Source organism: Pholcus phalangioides, unplaced genomic scaffold (genome assembly GCF_987345545.1).
Source record: "Pholcus phalangioides strain wild (caught in Gottingen) unplaced genomic scaffold, Ppha-v1.0 ptg000029l_1, whole genome shotgun sequence".
Classification (NCBI taxonomy): Eukaryota; Metazoa; Arthropoda; class Arachnida; order Araneae; family Pholcidae; genus Pholcus; species Pholcus phalangioides.
In genome coordinates, this window is record NW_028301619.1 from 9,762,529 (window position 1) to 9,790,308 (window position 27,780).

Below are 27,780 nucleotides of genomic sequence, written 5' to 3' on the forward strand. Positions count from 1 at the left end.
AGGCTTATAGTGAATCAATCAAGTAGTAATAACAAACTCAATGAAACAAAAACCACAGTCCCTATACATGCAGTCTTCAAAAAAAATCTGATCGCTTTCAATCACAAAAGTATGGTGTGAAAAATAAACCAAACAGCAAGAACTTTTCAGATTCCCAACATTCCAAGGCATGCAAATGGTGTGGCAAGCAGAAACGAGAGAAGATTGGGCATCTCTAGCTGGATATAATGTTTTAAATGTTTGAAACTGGGACATTTTGGAAATGTTTGTTTAGCAAAGAAACTGAAACAGCATTCAAAAATTTTGTTCTTGGGTCATATTTGAGACAACACAAACCAGGATGGGACAGTTTTTATCAATGTTATGAATAAGAAATTGAAGTTTCGACTAGATAACAGAGCAGATCATACAGTGATCCCTATAACTTTGTATCACAAGTTGTTTCAGAAATCAAATTTGAAACAAAGCGGATAGAACTCTTTGGTCCAGATAACATTTTGTTAAAAGTGCTGGGCATGTTTGAAGCATATTAAACTTGGTCATTTCTAAGGCACATAGAAAGGACAGACTCTTGTCCTCTATCTTTGAAGAAAAAACCGGTTTTGCTGATCTAAGTGGTGTCTAATCATTACAAAAGCAGGATGGAGGACAGGGATTGGCTATAGCAAATGATGCTGATATCACACTTGCACTCTAAGATGGCTGATGAGTGGGCCTAGGGTTTCATTCTTTATTTAAATTGTTATTGACAGAAGCAAGTTGGGGGGGGGGGAAGTGTATGTAGTGTGTGTGTCTAAAATATCAGTCTTTACTGTGACAATAGCAATAATTATTTTCTTTCCAGGGAGTATGACATTGAATACTTGCCTTTAAGATTATGGATTGGTTTATGGACTGCTTCTATCTTGATTATTTTTGTTGCATTTGATGCTAGTGCATTGGTTTGTTATATAACACGTTTCACAGAAGAAAATTTTGCCACTCTGATATCTCTTATATTTATCTACAAAGCTATGGAAAAGGTATGCAATCTCCAGTTGAAATAGTTTATTTATAAACATTTTCAATTATTTATTGAGTTTTTATCAATTAATAATTTACACAGTGAAACCTATTGAGTCTACCAAATAAGTTTTGGTAGGTATTTTTTTCTATTCTTGCAGCAGAAACTGAAGTTCTGCATCCTTATTAGAAAATTTTGTGGCTTTACAGCAGCATTTATGCACTTGTTATGGATTCTCTATTTTATTTAGATCAGATAAACCATTCTAGAGTATAGGGGCACATTTTGTGTATAGGTGAAACAACAGTTTGTATAACAGCAGTTGGATACATAGGCTTATTCTAAGTTTTGGGACTCTGATGCTACCCAATAGCATTCAGCTGTCTTCTGTATTTTTAGGACATGTGCAACGACATAAACAATGTTCACAAAGTCCAGCAAATAGCTCGAAATGAAAATGCTTAGTTTCTCAAAAATGATGCTCGCATTGAACAGTAAAATGTAAACAGATTCCTTTAAAAAATACTAAGCACAGTAAAACTACTTGATTCATCTTGACTTTATTTACATTAGAAATTTTAATTTACAAATTTTACAACTTATAAAAGTTGTCTCGAAGGAGCTTCACTCTTAAAAATCTTGCACATCTTCATAATTCGCTGTACATCGGGAAACAGAGTTTGCAGACTTTGGAAAGTTCCATGAAAAAAAGAATGTAATATACAGGGTGATTCAGAAAAGCTTTAAGAGGTGGTAGTACACACAAAAACAATTTTCGTCAAAGAAATGCATGGTCTAAAATGAAATGCAAACGTGCTAGCGCATTTTGAAATGGCTGCTCCGCAAACGTTAAAACAGATTCCTGTTGAAATTTATCGGTAGAAAAAGAACACCATGCATGCGAATGTAACCTGGGGGAAGAAGAAATTGTATGCAAATTAGTGTCACAGTGAATAAAAGGTGCAGATGCCGAGGAAGGCCGATGCAGAGAAGGTGCCTTGTGAAATTAGCCAGCCCCATTTCGCACAGCTGCCGATGCAAGCACACAAATGTTTTTGAATTGGGTAGCCGCCTGTGAGGAAAATGCTTACCATACATTTGTGCTGCTTCTTTGGTAGCGTACTTCCATTTGCAGTTCCATAAATGAAATGCATGTCTGCTTTTTTCATTATTAATAAAGTGCGGCATTATCCCGTATGTTACAACTTTTAGAACGGTTGCACACTGGAATAACTTCACAGGGCTGGCATTCGCACCTTTTATTCACTGTGATGCAGATTTGCATACGGTTTCTTCCCCAGGTTACATTTGCATGCATATGGTATTCTTTTTCTCCCGATAAATTTCAACAGGAATGTCTTTTTAATGTTTGCGGAGCGGCATTTTCGAAACGCACTAGCACTTCATATTAGACCATGCATTCCTTGATGAAAATTGTTTGTATTGGTGTGTGCTATCACCTGGGGTAAAGTTTTTCCATCTTTTCTGAATCGCCATGTGTATTGTGATGCGAGACAAAAGTATTATTTGTTTGCTAGTATGATGTTTCTGTCCAAAATTGTTGGTCACCAAGTCATTTCTGTCATTTTACTTTATCTCGAGTTAATCTTATAGAATACTGAAATAGTGTTATGAAAATTTTATCTTTTAAATTTTTTAAAAATAAAAAAAAAAATTAGTATTTTTCCCTATAAGGCTATGACTATGTTGTCTTAGGGGGATACTCCCTCGTCCTACTTTTTCTAATTTTTTGGGTGGGAGCCCTGCAAAAATATTGTTTTATCAAACTGTCAATTCTGGAAGAAGTTTTTCTTGGTCGACCAGAACCCGGACTGTTCACTGCACCACACTTCAAACCACTTCTAAACATCGGCATTGCATATTGTTGACTTTGAAGTACTTAGATAAAGCTACAATTCTATTTCTAAACTTCAATTTTTGATAATATTTAAAGTAAATTTTTTGTTTAAGGAGAAATTTGTCTTCTAAGAAGCATTTTCCACACTTTCAAAGTTACGAGGGAAACAATTTTGAATTAGAAAAGAAAAACTCCAGAAGAAACAAGAAAAATTCATGCTGTCCGCCTTTTTTTGGCCTTCAAATGAATTCCTTTTGGAAATTAGAATATTATAACCCCCCCCCCCTTTTTTTTTTTCCTATAAAATCTACTCTGTCTGAAGAGTTATGTGCCTTTGGAGCATGGCCCAAGTCTTTGAACACCTGCTTATATCTTTTCATTGAGACAGAGCAGCAGGCCATGTTCTGGTTAGAAGGAGTTATGTGGATAGACATCATACAACAGGATTCCGATTTGCATAATATGATTTGTCTTATTTTGAAGGGATCAGGGAAAGCCATTGCATCTCTAACTCAAGATCACTTAATTTGAATTATTTTGCATATGTATTAGAATGTGGTGATTATTGTTGGTATACGTTGATTGTGGTATACTTTTGTTTTATAGAAGCTATCTAAAATCTTTTTCAGGTACTTGAAATTGGTCACAAATATCCATTAAGTAATCACGGACCTGTGTTCCATGACTCTTGTAGTTGCAGTCCTCCTGTTGACAACTATGCTCTCAGCAATGAAACATTCAACTGGGGCTCTCTGAACAGTACCGCATGTGAGTCATACAATGGAACAATGATCGGAGAAGGTTGTTCTCCTGCTAATGTGCCAGATGTGTTCTTATTTTCCATGATACTATTTGCTTCAACTTTTGTAGTTGCAGTGTTTCTGAAAGAATTCAAATTCACACCATTTTTTCCTTCCAAAGTATGTATATTCTTTTACAGTTGAATGAAAATATTACAATGTTTTATTCAATAAAATGCCAAATGTTTGACTATTTCAAATTACTAAACTTTCATTCAGCATACATAAATGGTATTCACATTTGTAGATTCGCTCAACTATAAGTGATTTTGCTGTGGTCATTTCTATTCTTCTGATGACTGTAATTGATGGTGTTGTTGGAATAGCTACTCCCAAACTGCAAGTGCCGGAAAAGTTTCAGGTAGACTTAATAAGATTACCAACTTCTATGTGAGGAAAAACTTGTAGAATAAGAATATGGTTCACTATGTGTAATTAATTTGGTGTAGATTTGAAATTCATTTTCCGTAGAATTAATCATTAAAACGGAGGGAGGTCAAATGCCCTCTTCAGCTGAGTTTTTTTTGCATTTAGATTAAAGTAGAAAACATAATATAGCCTCCTCCAGAAAAAAACACATGACCACACCCCACAAGAAAAAATTTTGTGAACAATACCCAAATTGCAGTATTATCAGAGAACCCAATGAGTGGCATTTACTGTACTTTGATACTATTTTCTCTATACTAAGTCACCAATTTATTCAGTACTCATCAAGATTCAGTAATTATAAAAAGAAGTACTTGAAGAAAAGAAATAAAGAAACAAATAATTATTGAATAGTCCTCAGCTTTAACCGTTTAAAGGCTAATGTTCCATAAATGGAACATAGTTGTTGTTTGCAAAAATATCAGATAAAAATTGATTCAAATATTTCCGGTTTTTTGTTGTATATAGAGAAGAGTTGAAAGTATTTTTTGAAATAAATTCGGAAACTTCTTGTTAATTTAATCTTTTTTGACAGAATTTTGAAATTTGACATTTTCTGGGTATTTTTTTCCCATTTCGATTAAAATTCGCCAAAATTTCAATTTTGAAGTAAATTGAAAATTATTTTGTGTGTTTCTACCACTTAATACATCAATCAAAGTAAATCAATTAGTTTCTTTGTACTGTTAAACATTGAAGAGCTACGCACGTTCAAATATGCATGTTCAATTTATGGAACATTGGCCTTTAAGAGAGCTGGATTCTAGGGATATCTAATGTGTAGTACACTGCTTCGATTTTCCCGTTCGAACCTCAGGGTTGTGTCATCATTCGACATGCGTATGGTGGTGAATTCTGGGTAATATGAAGCAGAGGAATGTGCTTTCTAGGGGGTGAATCGTTTATATTGGTTGAGTACTTTTTATTCTTGCATTCTTGGAAATACATGTTTATGTGAACCGCAGACTAAAACCGTGATCTGTAATCGTAGATAGTCTTTTTATGTTCAGCTGTATGTAACCATGTCCGGAAGATATCTCACATTAGAAGAAGCTGTTGGATATTTAGAAACATTTAGATATATATATAATTAGTAGGGTATTTATAACTCGCATATATATGTCTATTACTTGCTAATGAAAATGGGAACATCACGGATGATGTTATTGTTGCAAATGATCTAGTGACAACAGTTCCAACTGATGCATGTGGAATGCTAGATATATATTTTTCAACATTGAGGATGAGGTATTAGAAATTCCCGTAACGCGTTTTTAAAAAAATGTAGGGCAGAAAATTGCAACACTCATGTGATGAAGGTTTCAAGAAAACTCAGTTTTAAAAAATCCAGAAAAAAAGAACGCATGGGATAAAAAATATTCTTTCTAGAATCCGATCAAAAACCTCAGCTCTAGATTCTATTTGAAAAGATTTGTCATATGACCATTATAGCACGTTGGGATAATTCATTCAAAGTTGCGAGAAGCAGATCTCATTTTGCATTTGGAATTCCGAAGAGGAGTGACAATGAACCTTCTACGAAAAAAGGAGTGGTTAATTATTCATCCAGGTTCACATTGTCAACTGAAAAACGATGTCAGGTCATCTGATGGCCATTATATTGGCCATCCATTATATTGGTGTCCAAAATATTCTATATATAAATGCTACCAATGTGACAAACGGGTCCATCAAAGATGTTTTCCTCCTTTTATCATGGACATTATAGAAAAATTTGAATTTTCTTCACTCATTTTTATGCTAAAATAATTGGTATGTGTTGCGAATTTGAAATTGTAGTCCAAAATAGAAAATTTCATGAGATAACTGTACTCTAGAAATAAAAAATCATGAGAATATAGGCGATACAAGTTTCCGCTTTCACCTCTCCCCAAGTGCCAATCGGTTAAGTAGCTTAAATAGGAATTTTAATTATAGGAAAAAAATTTGTAAACCATACAAGCTGTGGCTTTATTATATAAAATTACAGTACAAATGTAGAGGCAATATTATGTTTTCAGATATTTATTTTTACTTATATCAATAACATATTGTACAAAATAATTTCCACAGTTCACTTTGTTTAATGATAGAAATTATTATTTTCAATGTATAGCCAACATGGCATGGAAGAGGATGGGTCATTCCCTTCTTTGGTCGCAATCCCTGGTGGACAGCTCTTTTAGCCATAGGACCTGCACTTCTTGCAACAATTCTAATATTTATGGATCAGCAAATCACAGCTGTTATAATAAATAGGCATGAAAACAAACTAAAGGTATTTTATTTATTTTTTCATATTATAGAATGTTAAACCATGTCCTATGCCTTGTTTTTGTGAAATGGCCATCACCATTTTCGTGAGATTGGCTTGCATTTGCACTTCAAAGTTGGGTAACACAGAAAGCCAACCTCAGCAGACTACCACTGTCTATTGTGGTAGGGTGCAGTGGGGTTTGAACTTAGGTCCTCGCAATGAAAATCTGTCACTATGGCCACTCGACCATAGCTATGATGAAACACTGAAAAACCAAATTAAACCGGCCAAATAAGAATATTAAAGAAGCCAATTTGTTGAATGTCGTAAAGAAAGAAGAAAACAATAGAAATCTATTAACAGTTTTGAACTTAACAAAAATAATGAAATAAAATTCTTGCAAATCACAGGATCCAAAAATATTAGCTGATAAATTAAATATAGACTTTGTTATGAGAAATTTGGATGGAGAAGATAACAAACATATATATACGAAAATTGACAATGAGTGTTTAAAATTCAATGGTAAGCATGGCAATCAAAATACCCATTTTAAAAAAAGAGATGAATGAATGATTTAAATGAACATAAATCAAGTGGGTATGATGGATTGACACCAAAAATGTTGAAAATAATTGCACTCTATCACACTGATATTTTGAAAACCTAATTGATTTTAAATAAGTAAGTCATTTTTATAATGAACTTTAGTACTCTCTTGTACACCCAATCTACAAAAAAACAATATGGCAAATTACAGACCAATCTCAGTTCTTCCAATATTTGCAAAAGTTATTGAAAACCTATGAATTAGCTTTTTAAACTAATAACTTCATTGCATCCAATTAGTATGAATTCCAGCACACCAAAAATACTGAAATTACTTAAGAAATGTCTGCAATTATTTAAATACTGGTTATAATTAGGGCTCTGATTTTCATGACCTAAAAAAGAAATGTCATTGCTGTTAGATTGGTTAAAAAACTTGCAATTCAGTTTTTTTTAATCAGCAATGGCGTTTCATCTTTAAGTCAAAAATCCAAGCCCTAGTTAGACTATTATACAAAATTTATTAATATATTTTGATTTAAAACAGTGTTCCCAGACTTATTCAGCCCATCGCCTCCTTTTAAAAAAAAGTTTTCATTATTCCCCTGGAAGTGACGTTAAAAATCCGCATAAAAAAATTGAAAGATGCAGTGATTAATTTTCAATTTTTTTGCATGAATGTTATCCTGCAATTGAGCAGTATAAAAAGGGTTAAAAATTTGATAACAAAATTACATATGAAATACATTACGTATAAAAATACACATTACATATAAAAAGGGTTAAAAATTCAATAACAATTACGGTAAAAGAATGAGTACAACATTTGGATAAGTTTTTATTCAGAATTATTTGAAATTTTATCTTAAAAAATGTTTTTTTTTGCAGAACTTTTTTCAAATGCTAAAACATACTACTTTTAATTATTTCTCATTAAATATTAATTATCAATACCTTCAAATAACTGCTATATTATGAAAGAAAAGAGTTTGAAATTTCTCTAACTAAAAAAACTGTTGAGATGTATGTATTTCAAGTATTTAAAAAAAAATCATGAAAAGTGCCAAAAACCCTCAGTCCACAGGGACGAACAGTTGAAATAGCTCAGACCCGAAAGTGTTAATTTTTTTTAACTTTTCTTTTTTTTCAGAAAGGTGGAGGGTATCACCTGGACTTATTCGTCTTGGCTCTCCTTATCATAATATGTTCAATTTTGGGACTTCCATGGTTTGTGGCAGCCACTGTATTAGCAATGACGCATGTTAATTCTTTACGCATGGAATCAGAATGTTCTGCTCCTGGAGAAAAGCCGCAGTTTTTGGGTGTAAGGTGTGTTATTTAAAAATATCAGTTGAAAAATAATTACTGTGTCAAATACTATTAGTGCAGTGGACCCTTATTACAAAATACTTCATCATAAAGTGCATTTGGATATTTCATGCTTTCATTAGAACATAGATTGACTTAACGGCTAACACACTTTCAATATATCACTTTTTTCAGTCTCTGAACATGTACAATATAATAAGGTTGTGTTTATGTATATTGTATACAACTCATAATTTATCGCGATATATGAATGACTTCTTGTATAAACATATTCATAATCTGTATTATGCAAAATGTTTTCTGTTATATTCATATGTATTTTCCCAAAAATAAATATTTTTATATTTTGCAAAAAAAATTATAAATTTAAGGCTTTAATTTTTTTCCCCCCAGGGAACAAAGGATGACTCAAATATGTATTTTCATTCTGGTTGGATTATCTGTTCTATTCACCTCAGTATTACAGGTAGATGGTTTTATGTCGTAAATATATACAAAGCACAAAAATTTGAATTATCAAGTGGAGAAAGTTGAAAGAAATTTAAACATGCTTCAGTGTTTGCCTAAAAAGCAAACAAAAAACTTTTTCTGGCAATGGAAACTTAGCTGTAATATAGGTCAAATTCACAAAAATATGATGTTGCTGCAAGTAATTGTTTAATACTACATAATCTTATGAGGAAAGAAATTAAGCTTTTATTTTTTTCTATAAAATAGCTCGCACTGTAGTTATGCTGTAGTGCATTTTTTAAAACTATGCACTGTTTATATATTTTTGTAGTTATATTTTTTTGTTCACCTGATGAACCTGAAGTTCGTAATTGTTAAATCACCACAATAGGCAAAATTGTCCAATGAGGTGGCTGAAAAGATTATGCCCATAAAAAAAATCTGGATGTCAAATATAACCAAAATACCCAATACGAAAACATATATCACCGAAAAAAATTTATATTATATAGCACTGCTCATAGAAAAAGATTGTGGTTGTCTCTTAACTAAGTATGGAAAGCTTCTGGATTTATCCCACTATGTTTATTGTACGGCTTTTTAAACATATCAATTGTGTTAGAATTCACAACCCTTGGAGGTTCCATGGAAAGTTGTTGCCCTGTTTTTCCTGCTGCCCACAAAAACTTTCATGTTTCCAAGTGCAATATTCGCTGAAATGTGCAAATTCAAAAAATAAAGGAAAGTTAGGAAAAAGCAGCATTAAACATAGGTCCCTTATCCACCCTTACCATAGGTCATACATCTTACCCACATTTAACGCTGTTTTTTAATAACTTTCCTCCATTTTTTGTAATTCAAATATCTCAGTAAATATTGTACTTATAAATGTGGATTTTTTTTTTTTTGGCATCAGGGAAGACACTGCAACACCTTTTTAATTGGGTTTTTGAGCACAGTGTCTGTATAAGAAGTCAATATTTTTATTCTGATATAAAGGCATATATCTCCAAAATATATATATTACACTGCCAATGAAAAAGATTATGGTTGTCTTATCTAAGTATGGATAGCTTCTCAATTTAACCCACTATGCCTATCATAATTCTTTTTAAATGTATCAATTGTGTTAGAATTCACAACCCCCAGAGGTAATATAGAGAGGATAAATGGAGTAGCTTAAGTTACTCCATTTATCCTCTCTATATTACCGCTTATATTATCCTCTCTATATAGTAGCTTAAGCTACTCCATTTATTGACAACCCTTAACATCTTGACAAGGGGGTTTTGTGTGTTTTTCAACAAATGTATCAATATTCCTCTCTCGTCAATCAAATTTCTAACTGCTTGTGATCCCTGTTGCGCGAGAAAAGTGAAATTAAATCCACAAATGAAGCATTGAAATTAGTGATGGGGACCTGTCTAAATAAAATTGACTCATAAATATAATGAATAATTAACATAGCTCAATGACTCTGTTTTGTTCAACTTTGTTTAATTAATCGAGATCCAGTAGCTTGAAATTGAATTGCATGTGGATTTACACTCAGTTATGTGGAGGGGGCATGTGAAAAGGGAGAGAGAGAAAGCAACTTTACGCACATGACGAAGGTCTTTATTGTTGTCTTACTTCACACTGGTGTTCTTGTGAGAACCTTGTGTGTACCCAGCATGTTGCAGAGTTCTTCCATCTCCCACCAACAGTATTCAGTATCCTAGGATGATGTCACTCTCAGCTATCCATACAAAGGTTTTAACAGTTGGCTGATGTGAAGACATATTTAGGAAAGAGAAAATTCAACTGCCACTGTGGGGAATTGAACCCACATCCTTTCACTTTCCGGGTGAATGCCCTAGATTACAGAGGCAATGAATATCTCGATCATTCCTTGGAGCTCATGTGCACTGAGCGGGACCGTACATAGTACGTTAGTTTGATTCCCCACAGGGGTAGTTAAATTTTCTCTTTCCTAAATATATCTTGCATATCTTGGAATGTGCTTCATGATTATCAAATTCTCATGTTACCGCATCAATAGCATTCAATAGATTTTTCATAATTATCAAGAGTTTTCATGTTTTTATGAAAGTGTAATCATCCCATATTGAACTGAACAATTAAAATTTTGGATAATTCCAACTTTTTGTTGTTCCCTTGAGGTTCGAATTAAGAAAGTTAGACTGTATGTATTATGAACAACACACCGCTCATTTTATGTGACTGATTCAGGTTTGCATGAGCAGTACAAACACTAAAATATTTTCTGGATGAAGAATTTAAAAAAAAAATTCAAGTTTCAGAATATGCAACTTTTTTGATGCTTATTGTTTATCTTGAAAATAAGAATAATATTTTTGTGCTTATGTATTGCAGCATATCCCTATGCCAGTTTTGTATGGTGTCTTTTTGTACATGGGAGTTTCGTCATTAAAAGGCTCTCAGGTTGGTTTAAATTAGTTTTTGAATAACTTTTCATTGTCTACTCTCGTAGAGAAAGCTTGCAAAGAAACCTATTAACACTGAGAACCATATGGAATTTAACACATGCAATAAATCTAAAAAAATGTTATGAAGTTACTCACATTTATACATTTACTAATAAATCAATCTATAAATTCTGATTAAATTTAAAGCAAATGATTCTGATGCTTATTCAAATGAATCCTTGTGAAGTGATTTCCTGGTGGAATGATTTTCTTTTCCTTTCCTGATGATCAACAACTCTAATCTACCATTTTATCTGCTGTGTATTTTCACACTTGAATATGGGAGCTGTGTTGGTGAACAATGTGCTTGTGTTTGTCTCCAGCGTTTGGCATGTTTTGTGTTCAGTAGGTGGTGTAATCTATCTTCTAAATTGCTCATGTGTGGATTTGAATTTAATGTATACATATTTCTGTTGCAGATCTGTGAGATCACCGTGGCAAGAGCTTTTTTTCAAAAGAATATTCAACTCAAAGTTGGAAAACCTTAGAGAATCGTATTTAGCCATGGGTTCCAAACCCAGATTTTTGCCATAGGCGAAATCTGAGGACATGGGGGGGGGGGGGAGAGTCACATCCCCCAAGAAGATCAAAATTAATATTGTTGTAGAATTAAAATATTCGAAAAAATACATTCTTATACTATCTGTTAACTTAAAATTTCTTTTTGAGTGTTAGTGACTTAAAATTTCTATGGAAGAAATCTTTGTGCCCCTCCAAAGGCAGATTCTGTATATGCACCCCCCCCCCCAAATTTTTGTGATGTGAAACCGTGGTGACCACATAATGGCTAGATGACTGGTGATGTTCAGGGTAGACTTTTTACAAATTCATTCCCCCGTCTCAATTTTTTTTACAATTTGAACAGGCTTTCCAATTCTTTGATTTTTTTTTTTTTTTTTTTTGAAAAATTTTTTGCATTAGACATCTTGTAGGAACGAAACAAATTTACACCATATAGATTCGAAAGCTGGTGGATAGCTGTGAAAGTACCATCATTTCCGGTATATAACTCACGGGGGGGGGGGAAGAGTATAACTCTTTGAAATTAGAAAATTTGTTATATAGCCCCTCATTCAGGGATGCAACTGGATATCTCATCTTTTTCTTCAACAACCCATGGGTTTTTTTAGTGTAATACAGTACAGTAAAATACTTCATTTGTACTTCAAGTAGTAAAACTTATTTTCAAGGTCATGTGATCATGATAGGTGGGGAATTTGGAAGGTTTTTTCTGTCTTATTTTTCTTCTTGGAACTAGGAAAGAAAACATCCTATCGGATGCGTGAACCAAATTTTTATGTGTTGTTTTCCAAAATTCCTGGTATTTGCTGTGTTATAGCACATGAGCAGCACCTCTGATTGCCCCCCCCCCCCCAGTGGCCCCAAGAAAATTTTGTGAAAATAATTAAAGTTTACCTGAAACATCACATATTTCAGATGAAACTATGATGTCACTACTGTGTCATTGGCCGGTTCCCAAACTTTTTAGGTCACAGAGCAATTTAATTCATTGTGGAGCATTAATGTTCACCTGCACTTATACGACATGAACACTGAGTAAGAAATTTCATAAGCAATAGAACAAATGATCTTCTAATGCTACTCACCTGCATCTAGGCATCTGGGGATGGGGGGGTTGCGATGTACATGGTTTCTCACGAAGGGGGGTGATAAAAATTTTAAATTTCAATTTTAGCTGAATGTAAATATGAAAAATTACCATCTGAAATTTCTGTGATAATTTTATCCCTGTTAAATGAAAACTGTGAAAATATTAAAAATGTGTACATTGTTTTAAATAAACAAGAGGCTGAATGACTAAATGCCAGAACTTTATCACTGGACTTATCTTGTTGCCGAGATCTCTTCCAGCCCAGCTTCATGGCAGAGTCCAGAACACTTCATTGTCAGCAAAAAAAACATCAACAAAAGGCTGATTAGTAATTTTTTTTAATATCAAAAGAAATTGGCTTTATAATTTTCTTTGATAGTGAAGTGATTCATCAAGATACTGATAATTAAATCTATTCCTTTGTACCATTTTTTTTCATTCAAAAATGTCTTCATCTCATATCTGTAGTTATGTGGTCTAATATCACAGTGACTAGTTCACAAAAGACTGGAATAAATGGTTGTCATTTTATTTCAAAATTCTCGCGCAGTGCTTGTGTGTGTAAAGTGCTTGGGCAGTCTATAGTTACCATCCTGTATATATTAATATACAGGGTGATAACTATCGACCACCCAATAATTACGCACGATTCCTTGTGAAACTAATTCCGAACGATTCCTTGTGACGAATATGGAAAATTGTTTTCTGTTTTTGGATCAGACGAATATTAAGGGAGCTATAACGTTTTGAAATTTTGTGACATTTCATTTTTCTAATGATCAGTTCCCCCCCCCTAACAAAGTAAATTTCTTCTCAAGCAGAGGGTTTCAGGCTCTTTGAAAATGAATTAAAATATTCAATCCCGTTAAAGCCAAGTTTGATCATCTTTTACGATTAATGCATTTTCTCTTCATGATGAGTAATCATATAACCTTGTATTACGAACAAGGTTACATTTCCCCCCCTCTATATTAGCAAATTCATCACTAGATTTTTAAACTGTTACCCAAAAGAGATCTATTTGAATTTTTTTTCTCCAAAACAACTTTTTTCCAAAATGTGGTAATTTGTTCTCCTTCACTATCAAGTAAAATTTTTTGGGGAAGGTGCATACAGTGCATTGTATTTATTGCGTGGTAATTTTTTTGCGATGTCGTTTTAATCAGATTACATGTTAATCAATAGAATTGGGCAATATTTTTTGAGAAATTTTTAAAATTTCATCGAAACCGTTGCATGTAAAACCTTTAATGAAGGATGTAAAAAAATTGTAGCTTCTTGACAAACATGTGTGTGACTGGAAGAAACAGTAAAATAATAGCGATTTGATCAGAAACTTATAATCAAACTAATTATTTTATGAATTGACATTTTAAATAATCAGTAGTTTTGGATTTTTTCTAATTATTATTGAGTCAAACACACACACATTTTCATACTGAATTCTAAAAGTTGCAATGAAGAATTTTAATTTCCTTGTGACTGCAATTTATTTTTATCATGCTGTTGTAAAAAAAAAAATTTTTGCTAAGAATATTTTTGACTTCAAAATTTATTTTAGCCTACATGATTCGTGCTGAAGTTAACCATTTTTTCAGATGAATTTTCATTTTGGAAGATATTTATGAGGAGCCGATTGCCCCAGTTCCCTCTTATAGCAGAGACAGACTTCAGGCTTTCACTGTTCTAGGCACTTCTAATTTTATTGTCTGTATTAGATGCTCTTCTGGTTCGCGTTTCTTAATTTTTTCCTCAAAAAGCATGCCTTTTCTCCCCTTAGCTTTCTATTTTCAAAATGAAGCTATCTCTTTACTGTTTGTTGTTCTAAATATGGTTTTAAATATTGTTTCATGCACACTCACACACATAACATAAATGAGATGCTGTAAAAGTTTTAAACTGTATTTGTTGAACTTCATTGTAACAATTTGGAAATTGTGATTGATATCATTCAACAAACTTATTGTTTTAATTAAGTTGATTGTGTTGCAGAATTACAATGCAAAGTCATGATGCAACTATGTCCCCACATCTAGAGCAAGGCCCCTAGAATGGGATCTTTGGCGGGAACCCAAGTCAGACTTTTCACGGGCTGTTCTATAGTGAATTTATAGCATGAAAAAAAAAAGATTGTTCCGGGCCCTAGAGCTGGAGTCCTTTCAGCCTCACTCCTGTGGGGGACATAAATGCAGAGCTGTCTTAAGAGCATTATGGGCCCTCGGATGAAATAATTTTTCTGAGTCTCTACCAGGCAAATTTACAAGCATACTCTTCAACAATTTTAACTATATTTCATTTTTTGTGAGACCCTGGACCATGTCTGGGTGAGACCAGGCATTAAGACATCACTGTATGTGTTTTTGTGAATGCGACATGTGTAAAACTTTGGAAACAAATTGTTGGAACTGGAAAAAAAATTACATCTCAAAATTGTTGACGATACTTTATACATTTACACTAAACAAATCAAATAAACACACGTTGGGGGAACTTCAATCAAACCAAAAAATTTTTTTGAAATTTCGAGTTTCATGATTGTGTAAAAAATTTGAAAATGCACACACACGAAAGCTGAAAAAAAACTGGCTTGCCTTTTCTCAATTTTTCTTTTTGGTTTACCATTGTTATCCGGTTTCAAAAATTCCAAGTGGGCACGGTCGATAAGATACTCGCCTGAAGTAACAAAGGATGTGTAGAGGTGTCGTGAGTTCGATACCCAGTTCGTCCTTGTCAGAAAACTTTCCTGACACGGGTACAACAGAAAGGCAATGTGACTACAGAAAAAGATTGCTGCCACAGGGAGTCCTCCATCAAGGGGTTAGCGCACCAACCTCTCGATGAGTATAAAAAAAACAAGCCTGCTGTTCGGAATTGGCAATAAATTGTAGATCACGGTCTAATTAGCTCTCGTGTGCAGAAAATGACCATGGTGCACCAAAAATTATGAAAAATGCCAAGTTGTATGTTTGGTGTACGTTCAGTGAATTTGGCAGTGACGTCATTAATTTTTAAGGCATTATAACTCATTAAGTATGGGTCAAATAAAAAACTGAACACTTTTCTATATTAGTTTCTCACAAGGAATCGTGTGCAATTATTGGGTGGTTGATAATTACCACCCTGTATAGGGTATCAACTCTTTTCATTGTTCAATGGCTATTTCCTGAATCATTGGTTTCATCGGCAACTTTCAATTAGAGAAAATGTTTCAAATGATGTCGCCTATCATTTTAACTCTATAATGCCCAGATTGGCCGAAGTCGGCCGAGTAGGTTAATGCCAGTAACCGCCTCAAGTCGGCCCAGCTAGGGGGTATGTTTTGGTGGGCTTTTGTCACCAACAGGGAAGAAGATGAAGGCTCTTGTCAGAGGCGGAAACGGAAAAGACAACTGCAACGCCCTATCAATGGGATTTTAAAAGCTGATGTACTAGAATGGTCCTTGAGAATGGACTGATTATATCCAAGTAAAGTTATTGTCTTCCTTACTGATGCAGTAGACACTCTCACACAAGAGCTGTATGGATCACATCTCCTTGCACTCACACACACGTATACCAGCAGGGGCGTAGCCAGAAATTTCGTTCGGGGGGGGGACCAAAGTGACAGAACAATGGATTTGGCCATCTTTTTCCCTTTTTTCGGTCATTTTCTACATTTACCAGTCTTTTCATGTATAGAAAGATAAGGGTACTCAATACATTTTACAAAGAGATAATATTGTGAGAAAAGCGGTGTGTTTTCAGTAGACAAATTATCTCCCGAAAATCCATTGAAATGAAAGAGTGAATGTCAATGCAAAGGGTAGAATGAATAGAAACTCATGGAGAAAGAGTGGGGAGAGGGAAAGTGGCCAAAATTTGGATGTGTCCACTTCGAACATAAAAAAATTGGTATTTCCACGAACCTCCCAGGTTTTCTATCTGGGCATTAAAGAGTTAAATGCTGTTCAAATGAAAAAAATTATTTATTTATGCAAATAATAGGCCTATACAAAGGGAATGCAGGGGGGGGGGTGAAGTTTGACAGAGGATTGATGTTACAAAGGAAATCGGAAACTATTGTACAATCAATAATGTTTGACGGGAGGTTGTTTCAGTCAGTTATTGTTTGAGGAAGGAAACTAAATTTGAAACAATCTGTGGATGCAAAGATGGGTTTCAATTTTTGTGAATGTTTAATTCTTTTTGAAAAGTATGAAGCTGGAGTTAGAAAATTTGAAGTGTTGATATGAAAATGGCCATGAAGGATTTTGAAGAGGAAAGATAGTTGAGAGATATATCTACGGGTAAAAAAAGTGGTTGCATATTGAGTTGGCGCTTGAGTTCAGTGGCAGAAGATGGCCAACAGTTAAGAATGAAGTAGGTGGATTTATTTTGAATAGATTCTAATTTGTCTATACCAGAGAGAGTATGGGGGTCCCAGATTTCACAGGCATATTAGAGTATAGGAGGGATGTAGGTTTGGAAGCAGAGATGTCTGAGGTGACGGGTGGAGTTTTTGAGGTTCCGACAAAGAAAAAAAGTTTTTGGAGACACTTATGAACGACTTAATCAACATGTAGATTCCAACGGAGATCAACAGAAATAATTACACCCAGATATTTATAATTAGAAACTTCTGTGATTAAGGAGTTATTGATAGTGTAAGAAGAATCGCGGGGAAGTCTTTTGTGTGAGTAATTTTCATAAAAACTGTTTTTGAAGAATTAAGGGGTAATAGAATAAAAAAGGTGAAAAAATTTAATTTTGTATGGTCCCTGTCCTCTAACTTCCAAATAGAAAGCTGTTGCCTTGTCTCTTCTGAGGCCAACAAAATGCATTCCATGTTTCTAAGCGCAATATACCCTGAGATATTTTTTAATTAAAAATATATATGAGAAAAAAAAAAGAAGCATAAACTATATATACCGAACAACACTCCTTTCCATCATTTATGTTGTTCTTCCCCATTTTTTCTAATTTTTGAATTAAAATAGCTTGGTGAATATTGTTCTTAGAAACATGGAATTTTTTTTAGCCCCAAGAAAGATGGCAACAACTTTCTAATTGGAAGTTGGAGGACAGGGACTGCATAAAATTTAAATTTTGTAACTTTTTTATTAATTTCTTTCATTTGAACAGTATTTAAGGTGATGGGTGACATCATTTGAAACATTTTCTCTAAAAGTTCTCTAAAACCCAAATGGTTCTGGAAATAGCCATTGGACAACAATAAGAGTGGACACCCTGTATATTATAATTGTAAGTGCAACCAGCCTTTTGTGGATGTGAATAAATAAAATATTATAAATAATTAAACTAATTGCTATTTTTTGAATAATTTAATAAAAAAAAACTAAATCACTTTTAAAGATAAATATATAGTTTTGTTCGATCGAAACATAATTTTTCATATTTTCAATTAATTGATTCAAATCAGTGATTTTAAATCAGTAAATTTAAATCTAATTTAAATAACTGCAACCCTGGGTGAAACCCCCTACCCCCATTATTGATGCTCACATAATACCTGAACAGTCCCTTATATGTGACACATTATATCAGGAGCTACTGCATTAATAAAATGATACAAAATATACAGAAAACTATGTTATGTAGAGATGATATTTGGAAACAAAAATTTACTTGTGCCTGTACAAGGAATTATCCATGGGCTTCTCCCATATCCTGGAGTCTGGCCACCAGGCTGAGAACTTTGATGGGGGCCTTCTCTATGGTGTAATAATGAATTTATAGTGAAAAATAATAAATTTCTGAGGGCCATGGAATCATCTCTACATGACATAGTTTTCTGTATATCTTGTATAAACAAGTGGAGTGAGACATCTTTACTCTATATAAATAAAATTATACTGTAAAAGTTTTTCATGTATACACATAAATTAGATATATCTTTGCTTGGTTGCATCTATCTCTCTGTTTTTCAACCTATAGTCGGCTAGTAATTTGTAGAAGGGCAATGAGATCATTTTCCTTTATTACCATTTCATGAATGACACATTTTGCATTGTATGAAATTATAATTTATTCAATTTTCAATGATTATGCAAATTATAAAAAAAATTATACTTTCTAGATTTTGTGAGTGTGGAGTCAAAATCACCCTTTTGAGGCTACCCTACAGGGGAGGGGTCCACGGAGCAATGACCTTTACTATGAGGGGGGCCTGTAGTACATTGACCCTTACTACAGCAGGTCATAAAAAATATATAAAAAGTATATACTTGTACAAGTTTAATTTCATATTAAGTTTTTTAATTCAAAGAATATTTTTCTTGTTCTTTAGTTCTTCGATAGAATTCTCATAGTCTTCATGCCCCAAAAATATCAGCCTGATTATATGTTTTTACGTACAGTACCAACGCTACGAGTTCATCTATTTACGGGTATACAGTTTTTATGTCTAGTTATATTATGGACCATCAAGTCATATAAAGCAACCTCTATTGGATTTCCTTTGATGGTAAGTCATGAAATTTTTTCACTGCCGATCATGAGTGTCTCTGATACACTTGATATAATTGTTATTGGCAGGGTGACCACACATGATTCATATTTCTCAGCACATTTTTGTATTTTCACATAATTTTGGTGATCCCAATTTTTTTTTAAATGTCCTTTTAAAAAATATTTTTCTAGCATTTTCAACAAAGCGTATGTTTTTATTCTTTATTGAAATCAAGTATCAAAATTATTTTCCAATTTTATAAATTGTACTGTAATTATGATTGAATATTGATCTCTCGTATTTGTCATATTAAAAGTTTGATTTCATGGAATTCATTTTAATGCACTGCAATTTGCAGCAGTGTTTCATTTTCCAATGATTGATCTTTCAGTGATTTTAGCAATGATTAGCAACTTTGCTCACTTTTGGAAGCATTTTTCACAATAATTGGTAATTTCCTGTATTTGTGATCTCAATTTTTTAAGGAAGTATGATCAGCCTACTTATTGGGGATAAAAATGTTCAACGAACCATTAATTTCATTTACTTTTTGGTATTCAAAAATAAGAGAAATTATACTATTTAGTAATCTTCAGATATCATTGAAATAATTACTCCAAATTTTTAATTTATTGAAGGTGGGACTGTGGGTGGATATATAAAGGGGGGCACAAGACACCACTGATCATGGTGACATGACTTGGTACCATACCAAGTATTTTTTACTGTTATAACATAATGGAAGGACTTGTTCAACTGCACGCAAGATCACCACCCTCTTAACCCCAGTCTCTTTAGAAATGCACATGTAACAAATTATTTTTCTGTTTCAGATATGGGAGGTTTTACTGTATATAGAATGTACACACACAATCTGTAAAATAACTAATAACTTTGGCCCATGGATTGTTTGACAGGCTGTAGTAGAAGTGAAGGATCATGTAATTTGGTTCCCTAAATTACATGATCCATCTTCAAGCTTAGTGATGAAATTTCCTGTATGGGGCCAATGTCTGAATTTTGGAGTTTGGCCACACTGTTCATTCATAAAGTTCGCGTATTATTTTGTGATAATTATGGCCATTTATAATTGATTAGCTATGGCAACTGTAATAATCAAAGAAATTGTAATATCAATATCTTAGGGGATTGATATTGATATGAGAGCTATAGCCACACTTTTGGCCAATGTTTAAAATTCCACAAAACTTATTGGCCTGGTCAACTGGCTGATTTCAGTCTTTGGCCATAACATATATATGAGCATAAGAGGGTCATAATTCTCAGATATTCAAATTATCCAGGAATTAATTGGGGAGACCTTTTTGCAAGGGATTTTCTTAAGATGTGGTTCTTAATATTTTGTTGGTTTCAGAGAAGCTAAGTTACGCTAGATGGGAGTCATGTGGTTTACTTTTAAGCATCATGTCAAGACAGGTAATTAACCCTTAGTAATACAGTTGGGAAAATTATATTCATTATTTAGCTTTGAAATATAATCTGTGAACTTATGGAAAGCAGCTTATATATAATAGGCCAATTTATTAAATCTAAACATTACAAACAGCTGCTAATCTAAACATTAAATGGCAAAAAAACAGTGTGGCACAATAGTATAGCGTACAAAATTGATCAAGGTGAATAGAACACTGTTTCTATTTTACCTGATGCTAAGCTTACTATTCTGCCAGTACAGTATTGCTTCCAGGAATGGCTCTTGCTCCCATGTAGTTGCACAGTCAGTCTCTCTAGGAGGGGCACCAAATTCAAGTGAGTATAGGTAAAAAAAAAAATATTGATCAAAGAAATTTGGGAAAATGATCTGTTCACTCTAAGGTCGGGATTATACTATAAAAGTTCTCTTATAAAACTTGAAAAATTCAACCAATAAGTGTATTGGTTGCATTCCAGCAAAAGTAACCAATAGGTTTATTGGTTTTTTTCAAGTTTTGGAAAAGATTTTTTATCAAACTTTTATAGTGTAATCCCAGCCTAGAACGGGTACTAGGGAATATTTTTTTAAACCTTGCACATTCAGAAAGGTATTAAGGCTGACTATATTTGTGCAGACAAAGGGTTAAATCTTTTGGAATAGGGCTTAAGTCATCAAGTTATTTCATCTATTAATGAACACCCCTGTCAGCACACAAAATTTTCGGTATACATTTGGATCCATTACCAAAACATTCATTGTTTCATTTCCTCGAATAGTGTCCACTATAAATTGTTAAATTGTGACAAAATCTCACTGGTCCTTTCCTGCATCGAAATGAAACAATTTAAAACATACAGGGTGCATAGGTAACGGGGCGTAGGGCATTATACTGGCAAATTGTTGATCCTAGAGGCATACTTCCAATCAGTAAAAAGTATCCAAATAACGTGTAGTACTTAGATATGTCATTCATGTTACAAGGGGTTGCCTAGTTATTAAAATAAAAATGTTAACTTTTTATATGGACACCCTGTGCTCAAAAACCCAATTAGAGAGTTATTGTTCTGCCTCTCCTGATGCTAACAAAAAAAATCGTTTTCTAAGTGCAATATTCACTGAGATATTCAAAGAATGAAGGGAAGTTGGGAAAGAAAAACAGCATTAAATGTGCAAGTAAAAGGATTTATCCGCATTTGGACATTTTCTCTAATTCATAGTATACCTCTAGGATCAACGGTTTGTCAGTAAAATGCCATACGTCCTGTTACCTATGCACCCAGTATATAGGCCTAAGTTGTGATAAATTGGTAATTATGTATAATTATCGATCATCTCAGTAAAGTTTGATAAATTTTCTTACATTTATCATAAAACATTATCAGCATTATAATGTTAGCTTTCTTCACATTTATCAACACTTATATAATGTAATCCCAGCCTGATGTAATGAATATTTTATTAGTTTGTGTGTGAAATATAGATGCTGCATGAAGGTAAAATGAGCTTGATAATTTTTATTACCTAGCTTGTGGTCATGATTGGAGTCAGGAAATTATTGGACTTCGTGTTCACACAAAGAGAATTAAAAATTCTTGATGATGTCATGCCTGAATCAGCCAAGAGATGTAGAGAAGAGGAGAAAAAAAAGTTGGAAGAAGAAGAAATGCAAGTAAGTTGTCTTTATAACATTTAACTATGGAAAATAAACAGCTATTTACTGATAAACCAAAATATTTTTCAGTGATTAATAGTTTTGCATTTTAGGTTTATAAAGTTGAGAATTTTTTTTTTTTGAGAAAGATATTTACTCAATACCCTTTGTGGGATATAACTTTTGTATGATTAATCAACAATTTTATTATCAGATTTGATATTAACATATTATAACTTAGCAAGTTCTTGAGTTCCAGCGTTGCCCTCTCTAAACAATCTTTACTCTTGAAACTACTAGGCTGCTATCCCCTTAGACCATTAAACCTCCCATTATAAGCCCTACACAATGCTGGTCAAGGCCTACTAACACTATTGCTAAAAACTATATAATAAGCAACTTAAACACTTAAAAAATAGGAGAATGGGAAATGTTGACGGAAAATTACAATAAGAGACATTACAATACAAAATGCATGTAACAGATGAGAGAAAATAAAGAAAAATAAAATGCTCAATATACTGATATATGAAGAAGATATATATAAGTAAGAACCATCACACAAACACAGGCCTGTCGCCATAAATTTTGTTCGGGTGGGGAGACCACTTTCATTTTGGGGGGAACCAAAGTGATGGAACAATAGATTTGTCCATCTTTTTTCCTTTTTTGGCCATTTTCTCACATTTCAGGGGGACCAGACCCCCAAGTCCCCCCTCGCTATGGCCTTTGTAAGAATGCAACAGCTAAAAGTATTAAAATACAAAATAGGACTATACTTATCAGTATTGGACAACTAAATAAATTAACTAGCTATCTTATTACTAACACTACAAAAATTAGACCCTAAGCAAAACAACAAAAATTACTAAAAATACCTGGGGAAAAAATTAAAAAAAAAAAACAATTCTACTCTGTTTCCCAACACTAGCAAACAGAGCACACACAGCCCTTTGCAAAATCAATAGGTTTTTATTCTATTATAATTGAATTAATCATAAAATTAATTAAATCAATAATTATTGAACAGGAGAGGCACATTATTCTATCAAATTGACCTTTTTCATTTCAATACAGCAGTATTGATGTCTTCATTGTTTAAATCTTTTTCTGTTCGCACTCGTACTACTGATTTCATGCTGAAGGATTGCAGAATGATTTTTTAAAATTGACATACTGCTTTCTGCTATTCTATACTTTAAAGTTATATTTATCTACAAGTTTCACTTTATCCAAAAAAACACTCTTAGAAATTTTGTGCAAGTTGACTAACAGGAAAGATTTGGTTAATTTTGTTGGAAATTCGACAAATAAAAAGTTATCAATCGTTGCAAAAAACCAATTTAGTCTGAAAACTTTGTTACATAGAAATTATCTTTTTCATAATATGGAAAGTAAATAACATGTAAATGTTCAAACTCAAGGTTCTGTAGAAAATTTTGTTAAATAGACAACCTCATTAAATAGAGACTCTACTGTATTATTTGCACAGTAAGTCAGTGTATTGAAGGGAAACTTATGATCTTCAAAATTCTCCAATATTGAAGATTTGAAAAACATTCTTGACTTCTGTTCACCAATGTTAATAAATGGTTTCTCCCCCTGGAGTTTTTCTGAAATCAACTTCTTGAAAATCTGAACATTTTTGACGCCTTTGTTATTTTCTAAAAACTCCTGGAGTCCCTGGATAAATTACTCGCGACCACTTTAAGGGCAGGGTGGGAACATAGAAAACGTGTTGGTAATGTAATCAAACTCAATATTTATTTGAAAAACAAAACAAGAGGCTAAAAACCAATTACAGCTTGCAGTAATAAAAATATAAAAAATTTACATAAAATACTAAAAATTTCACACAAAGGTGAGAATAAAATATTTGCGATATAATTACTAGAGCTCAGATTTCTGTCTTTGTATATTTTTATTTTTTTGCATATTTCGCCATTTTTACGGGATAGAATATATTTTTAAAATTTTAAGGCATATTTTGTGTATTTTACAATCTTTGATAAAAAGTACATTTTTTTCTTCCTATTTTGCACTGAACAACAAATATGAGCGCCAACTAATAATCTTAGCAACCTTTTTGGAAATCATGTGCAAGCGCAGTGGATGTAGATTGTATCATTTAGAAGGAGGATTTTTATGCACTTGAAATGAAACGTCGTGGCTGATTGGTCAAAAAACCTGAAATTCAGGTATTTCAGTTGACAAACCTGAAATTCAGGTATTTCAGTTGACAAACCTGAAATTCAGGTATTTCAGTTGACAAACCTGAAATTCAGGTATTTCAGTTGACAAACCTGAAATTCAGGTTTTCAACCAATCAAGAAACATTGCATTTTTTAAGCATAAAAATCCTAGCCCTCCTGGGACACTAGTCCATGGCTTTAAATAGATAAAGCATCTGAATCGGTGATGGTTACTGGTGAGAAATTTTTAATATTTATGGGAAAAATTAGCTAAAATTGGTCCATGTGGGAAATTTTGAAAGTTTTTCCAAACAATAGAATTATTTAAAATTTTTTTTTAAATTTTGTGCAATGTTTTTCTAAAGCTAAATACTTCTCTTGATACTTTTACCAGTACGTACCATTATATTAATTCTGAATTTGTGGGGAAAAATTACTCGAAAGGGAAATTTTGCTGAATGAGGTTACCATTACTGCATCTGATCAAGTTTAAGCAGGTCTTGATGAAAGGGCCTTAGTATTTTTAAATTCTTTGGAAGTTATCCTTATAGTAACTGCAAATTTTTGTATTGATTGTGAATGATTCATGTGTTATTATGAAATTTAATTTTCAACATGCCTGAAGTGAAGCAAAGGACTTCACAGAAACTGACCATTTGAACATTTTTGTTGCACCACAGTAACCCTGCCTCTTTTGAGGTACAAATACAACTGTGAGGAAAAGATGCCCATAACAAATATGGATGTCATGTATTTCAAAAATACAGCAACCCAATTAAAAATGCAATTAACAAAAATTATAAACAATATATACACATGATAAAATACTATACAATGCCCATAATGTATTTATGGTTGTCTTATTCTAAGTATGGATAGCTTCTCGATTTACCCCAACATATTTATCATATTTCTTTTTAAACGTCTCAATTGTGTTACAATTTACTACCTCCGGGGGTAAGCTATTCCATTTATTAACAACCCTATTAGAAAACAATTCCCTGTGACACACACCGTAACCTAAAATTACCCCTTACCAACCGGCGCTCGTGTCTCCTTGTAAAGACAGTTGATTGAAGGCGTATCAAATGGTCCATCCTATACATCCCGTTGAAAATTGTCAATGCATCTATCATATCTCCTTAACACCTGCGTTCATCCAATGTAAACATATTCAAAAAATGAAGTGTCTGTTCATAACTCAAACCCTGTGTGCCAATAAGGACGCGCATAGCTCTTCTCTGCATCCCTTCAACCAAGTCTATGTCCCTTTGTAGGTATGGTCTCCAAAACCTTACAGCATACTCCAGTCCCAGATGAACTAAGCCTCGAAAAAGCGGAAGAATTACTTTAGGAGGACGCGAACAGACCTTTTTGAAAATGAGACCAGGCATTCTATTCGCTTTTTTGACCACCGCTGAACAATGTTCGGAAAACCTAAGTCGCTTGTCAATGAGAATTCATAATTCGGTGACCCTAGTTGCATCCGGTATAGTGACACCATTCAACTCGTAAGAGAACCATGGGTTTTTGGAACCAAAATGAGCAACCATGCACTTATCAGTGCTAAACGTCATGCTCCATTCATTTGCCCATGCTGCAATCATGTTTAAGTTGGTCTGCATCAACTCCCTATCGCTTTGATTCCCGATTACCCCCTATTAGCTTCACGTCATCTGCGAATTTGCTAACAATCCCATCGATACCCTGATCAAGTTTATTGACAAAAAGTGAAAAAAGTATGGGGCCAAGAACACTTCCTTGAGGAACTCCACTTGTGACGCCTGTCCAACCAGAGGATTCCCCGTTCACCTTAACTCGTTGCGACCTATCTCTTAACCATGATTCTATCCAATTCAGCAAGTTGCCCCCAATTCCAAGATCGTGTAAACGCTTCAAGAGTTTACCATGTTGTAACGGAAGTAAGTTGCTTTTCATCAGTCCAGGGTTGTCAGCAGTTCTATCACACCAGTTATTTTCTGCACACAAAGGCTAATTAGACCGGGACCTAATATTTATTGGTGATTTCGAATGGCAGCCTCTCTATATTCACCAAGAGGTTGGTGCACTAACCCCTTGATGGAGAACTTGGATTGAAGTATGTAAGTATTACTGTGACAACTTTTCTCCATTGTGAGGGAGATCAAAGAATCATTTAATAACAATGAAGCAACCTCAATCAAAATTGCTTGCTGATCCTGAAATTGCAGGTAAATTTTTCTACTTCAGGTCAAATTTTAGTTTATTTCTGACAATTACTTAAGATAAGTCAAGTGTTCAACTAGTCAAGCAAATTGATTGAATGAGAGAAGTTGTAAATTGCCTGAATACAGTGATTGGGAAAGTGAAAACTGCTGTGCAAAAGAAAAATTGAGAAGTTTTGAAAAAAAAACTAGGGATACAAAAAATTGTGTATAATTGCTGACGTGTACTATCAGGAAAAACTTTTCTCTGGATGAAATTTCTGTAGATGTTGAACTAGTAACATAATTTTTTTCAAGTATGCTCCAGCGCAGTGTCAGTTGAAGTAGAAAAGAGCCTTTCAATGTTTAAATCTTTGTTGACAGATAATAGAAAAATCATTAGTTTTTGAGAATCTGCATATGATTTTTGTTGTGCATTGTAACTGCATTGATGGAATAAATTTTGTTCCAAATCCTAAAAAAAATAAGTTGAATTTGTCTTTTTTCGGTTTTATTTTTGAGTGCCAGCATCAATACTGCCAGAGTTTTTTCAAGAATAATTAGAGCATTCAATAACTGACAAATCATTGTAAAAAGATACCCCCCCCCCCCCGCAAAAAGAAAACACCTTTAGAAACCGCTGTAAACAAAGTAAAGATTCCAAAAATCATCGTAGAAGCCTAGGAACTATTATTGCTGAACAATATTTCCACCATTTTAGACATTTGCATAACTCAGACAAACCTATCATTTATTCGAGTTCTTCTGTTATAAATGGTAATACAAAATTTTTCTGGGATCGGCCCGGAATTGTAGATCTGTATTAAGAGAACATGTACATACACAAACAGGAAATTAATTTTACATATACAGGGTGTTCTGTTAATGGACTGACAAACTCAGAGGGTTGTTAGTAGGCATCAAGAGGAACAAAAATTGCAATGGAACATGATGTCGTAAATCATGTTGAGAGGGTGAAAATATAGTGAAAAATATGCATGCAGGCTCTCAGTCCTGAGGAGACAAAAGGTGGATGTCAGTTGATCATTCATTGTGTTCATGGGTATGCTCACCATATCTGATGTAAGCTGCATT

At 33.5% G+C, this 27,780-nt stretch overlaps 1 protein-coding gene across 5 annotated transcripts in view; it reads left to right on the forward strand.

Annotated features, from left to right (window-relative positions):
- Ndae1 (Na[+]-driven anion exchanger 1) overlaps positions 1-27,780 on the forward strand; it is a 338,918-nt gene that overhangs the window by 291,830 nt on the left and 19,308 nt on the right. For all 5 annotated transcript variants that reach the window (XM_089252552.1, XM_089252555.1, XM_089252556.1 and 2 more), the window contains 9 exons: positions 845-1,022; positions 3,491-3,781; positions 3,909-4,022; positions 6,207-6,368; positions 8,047-8,225; positions 8,619-8,691; positions 11,052-11,120; positions 19,063-19,239; positions 22,185-22,328. In XM_089252552.1, coding sequence (XP_089108678.1) covers positions 845-1,022; positions 3,491-3,781; positions 3,909-4,022; positions 6,207-6,368; positions 8,047-8,225; positions 8,619-8,691; positions 11,052-11,120; positions 19,063-19,239; positions 22,185-22,328 — 1,387 coding nt within the window. The remainder of the gene's footprint in view (positions 1-844; positions 1,023-3,490; positions 3,782-3,908; positions 4,023-6,206; positions 6,369-8,046; positions 8,226-8,618; positions 8,692-11,051; positions 11,121-19,062; positions 19,240-22,184; positions 22,329-27,780) is intronic.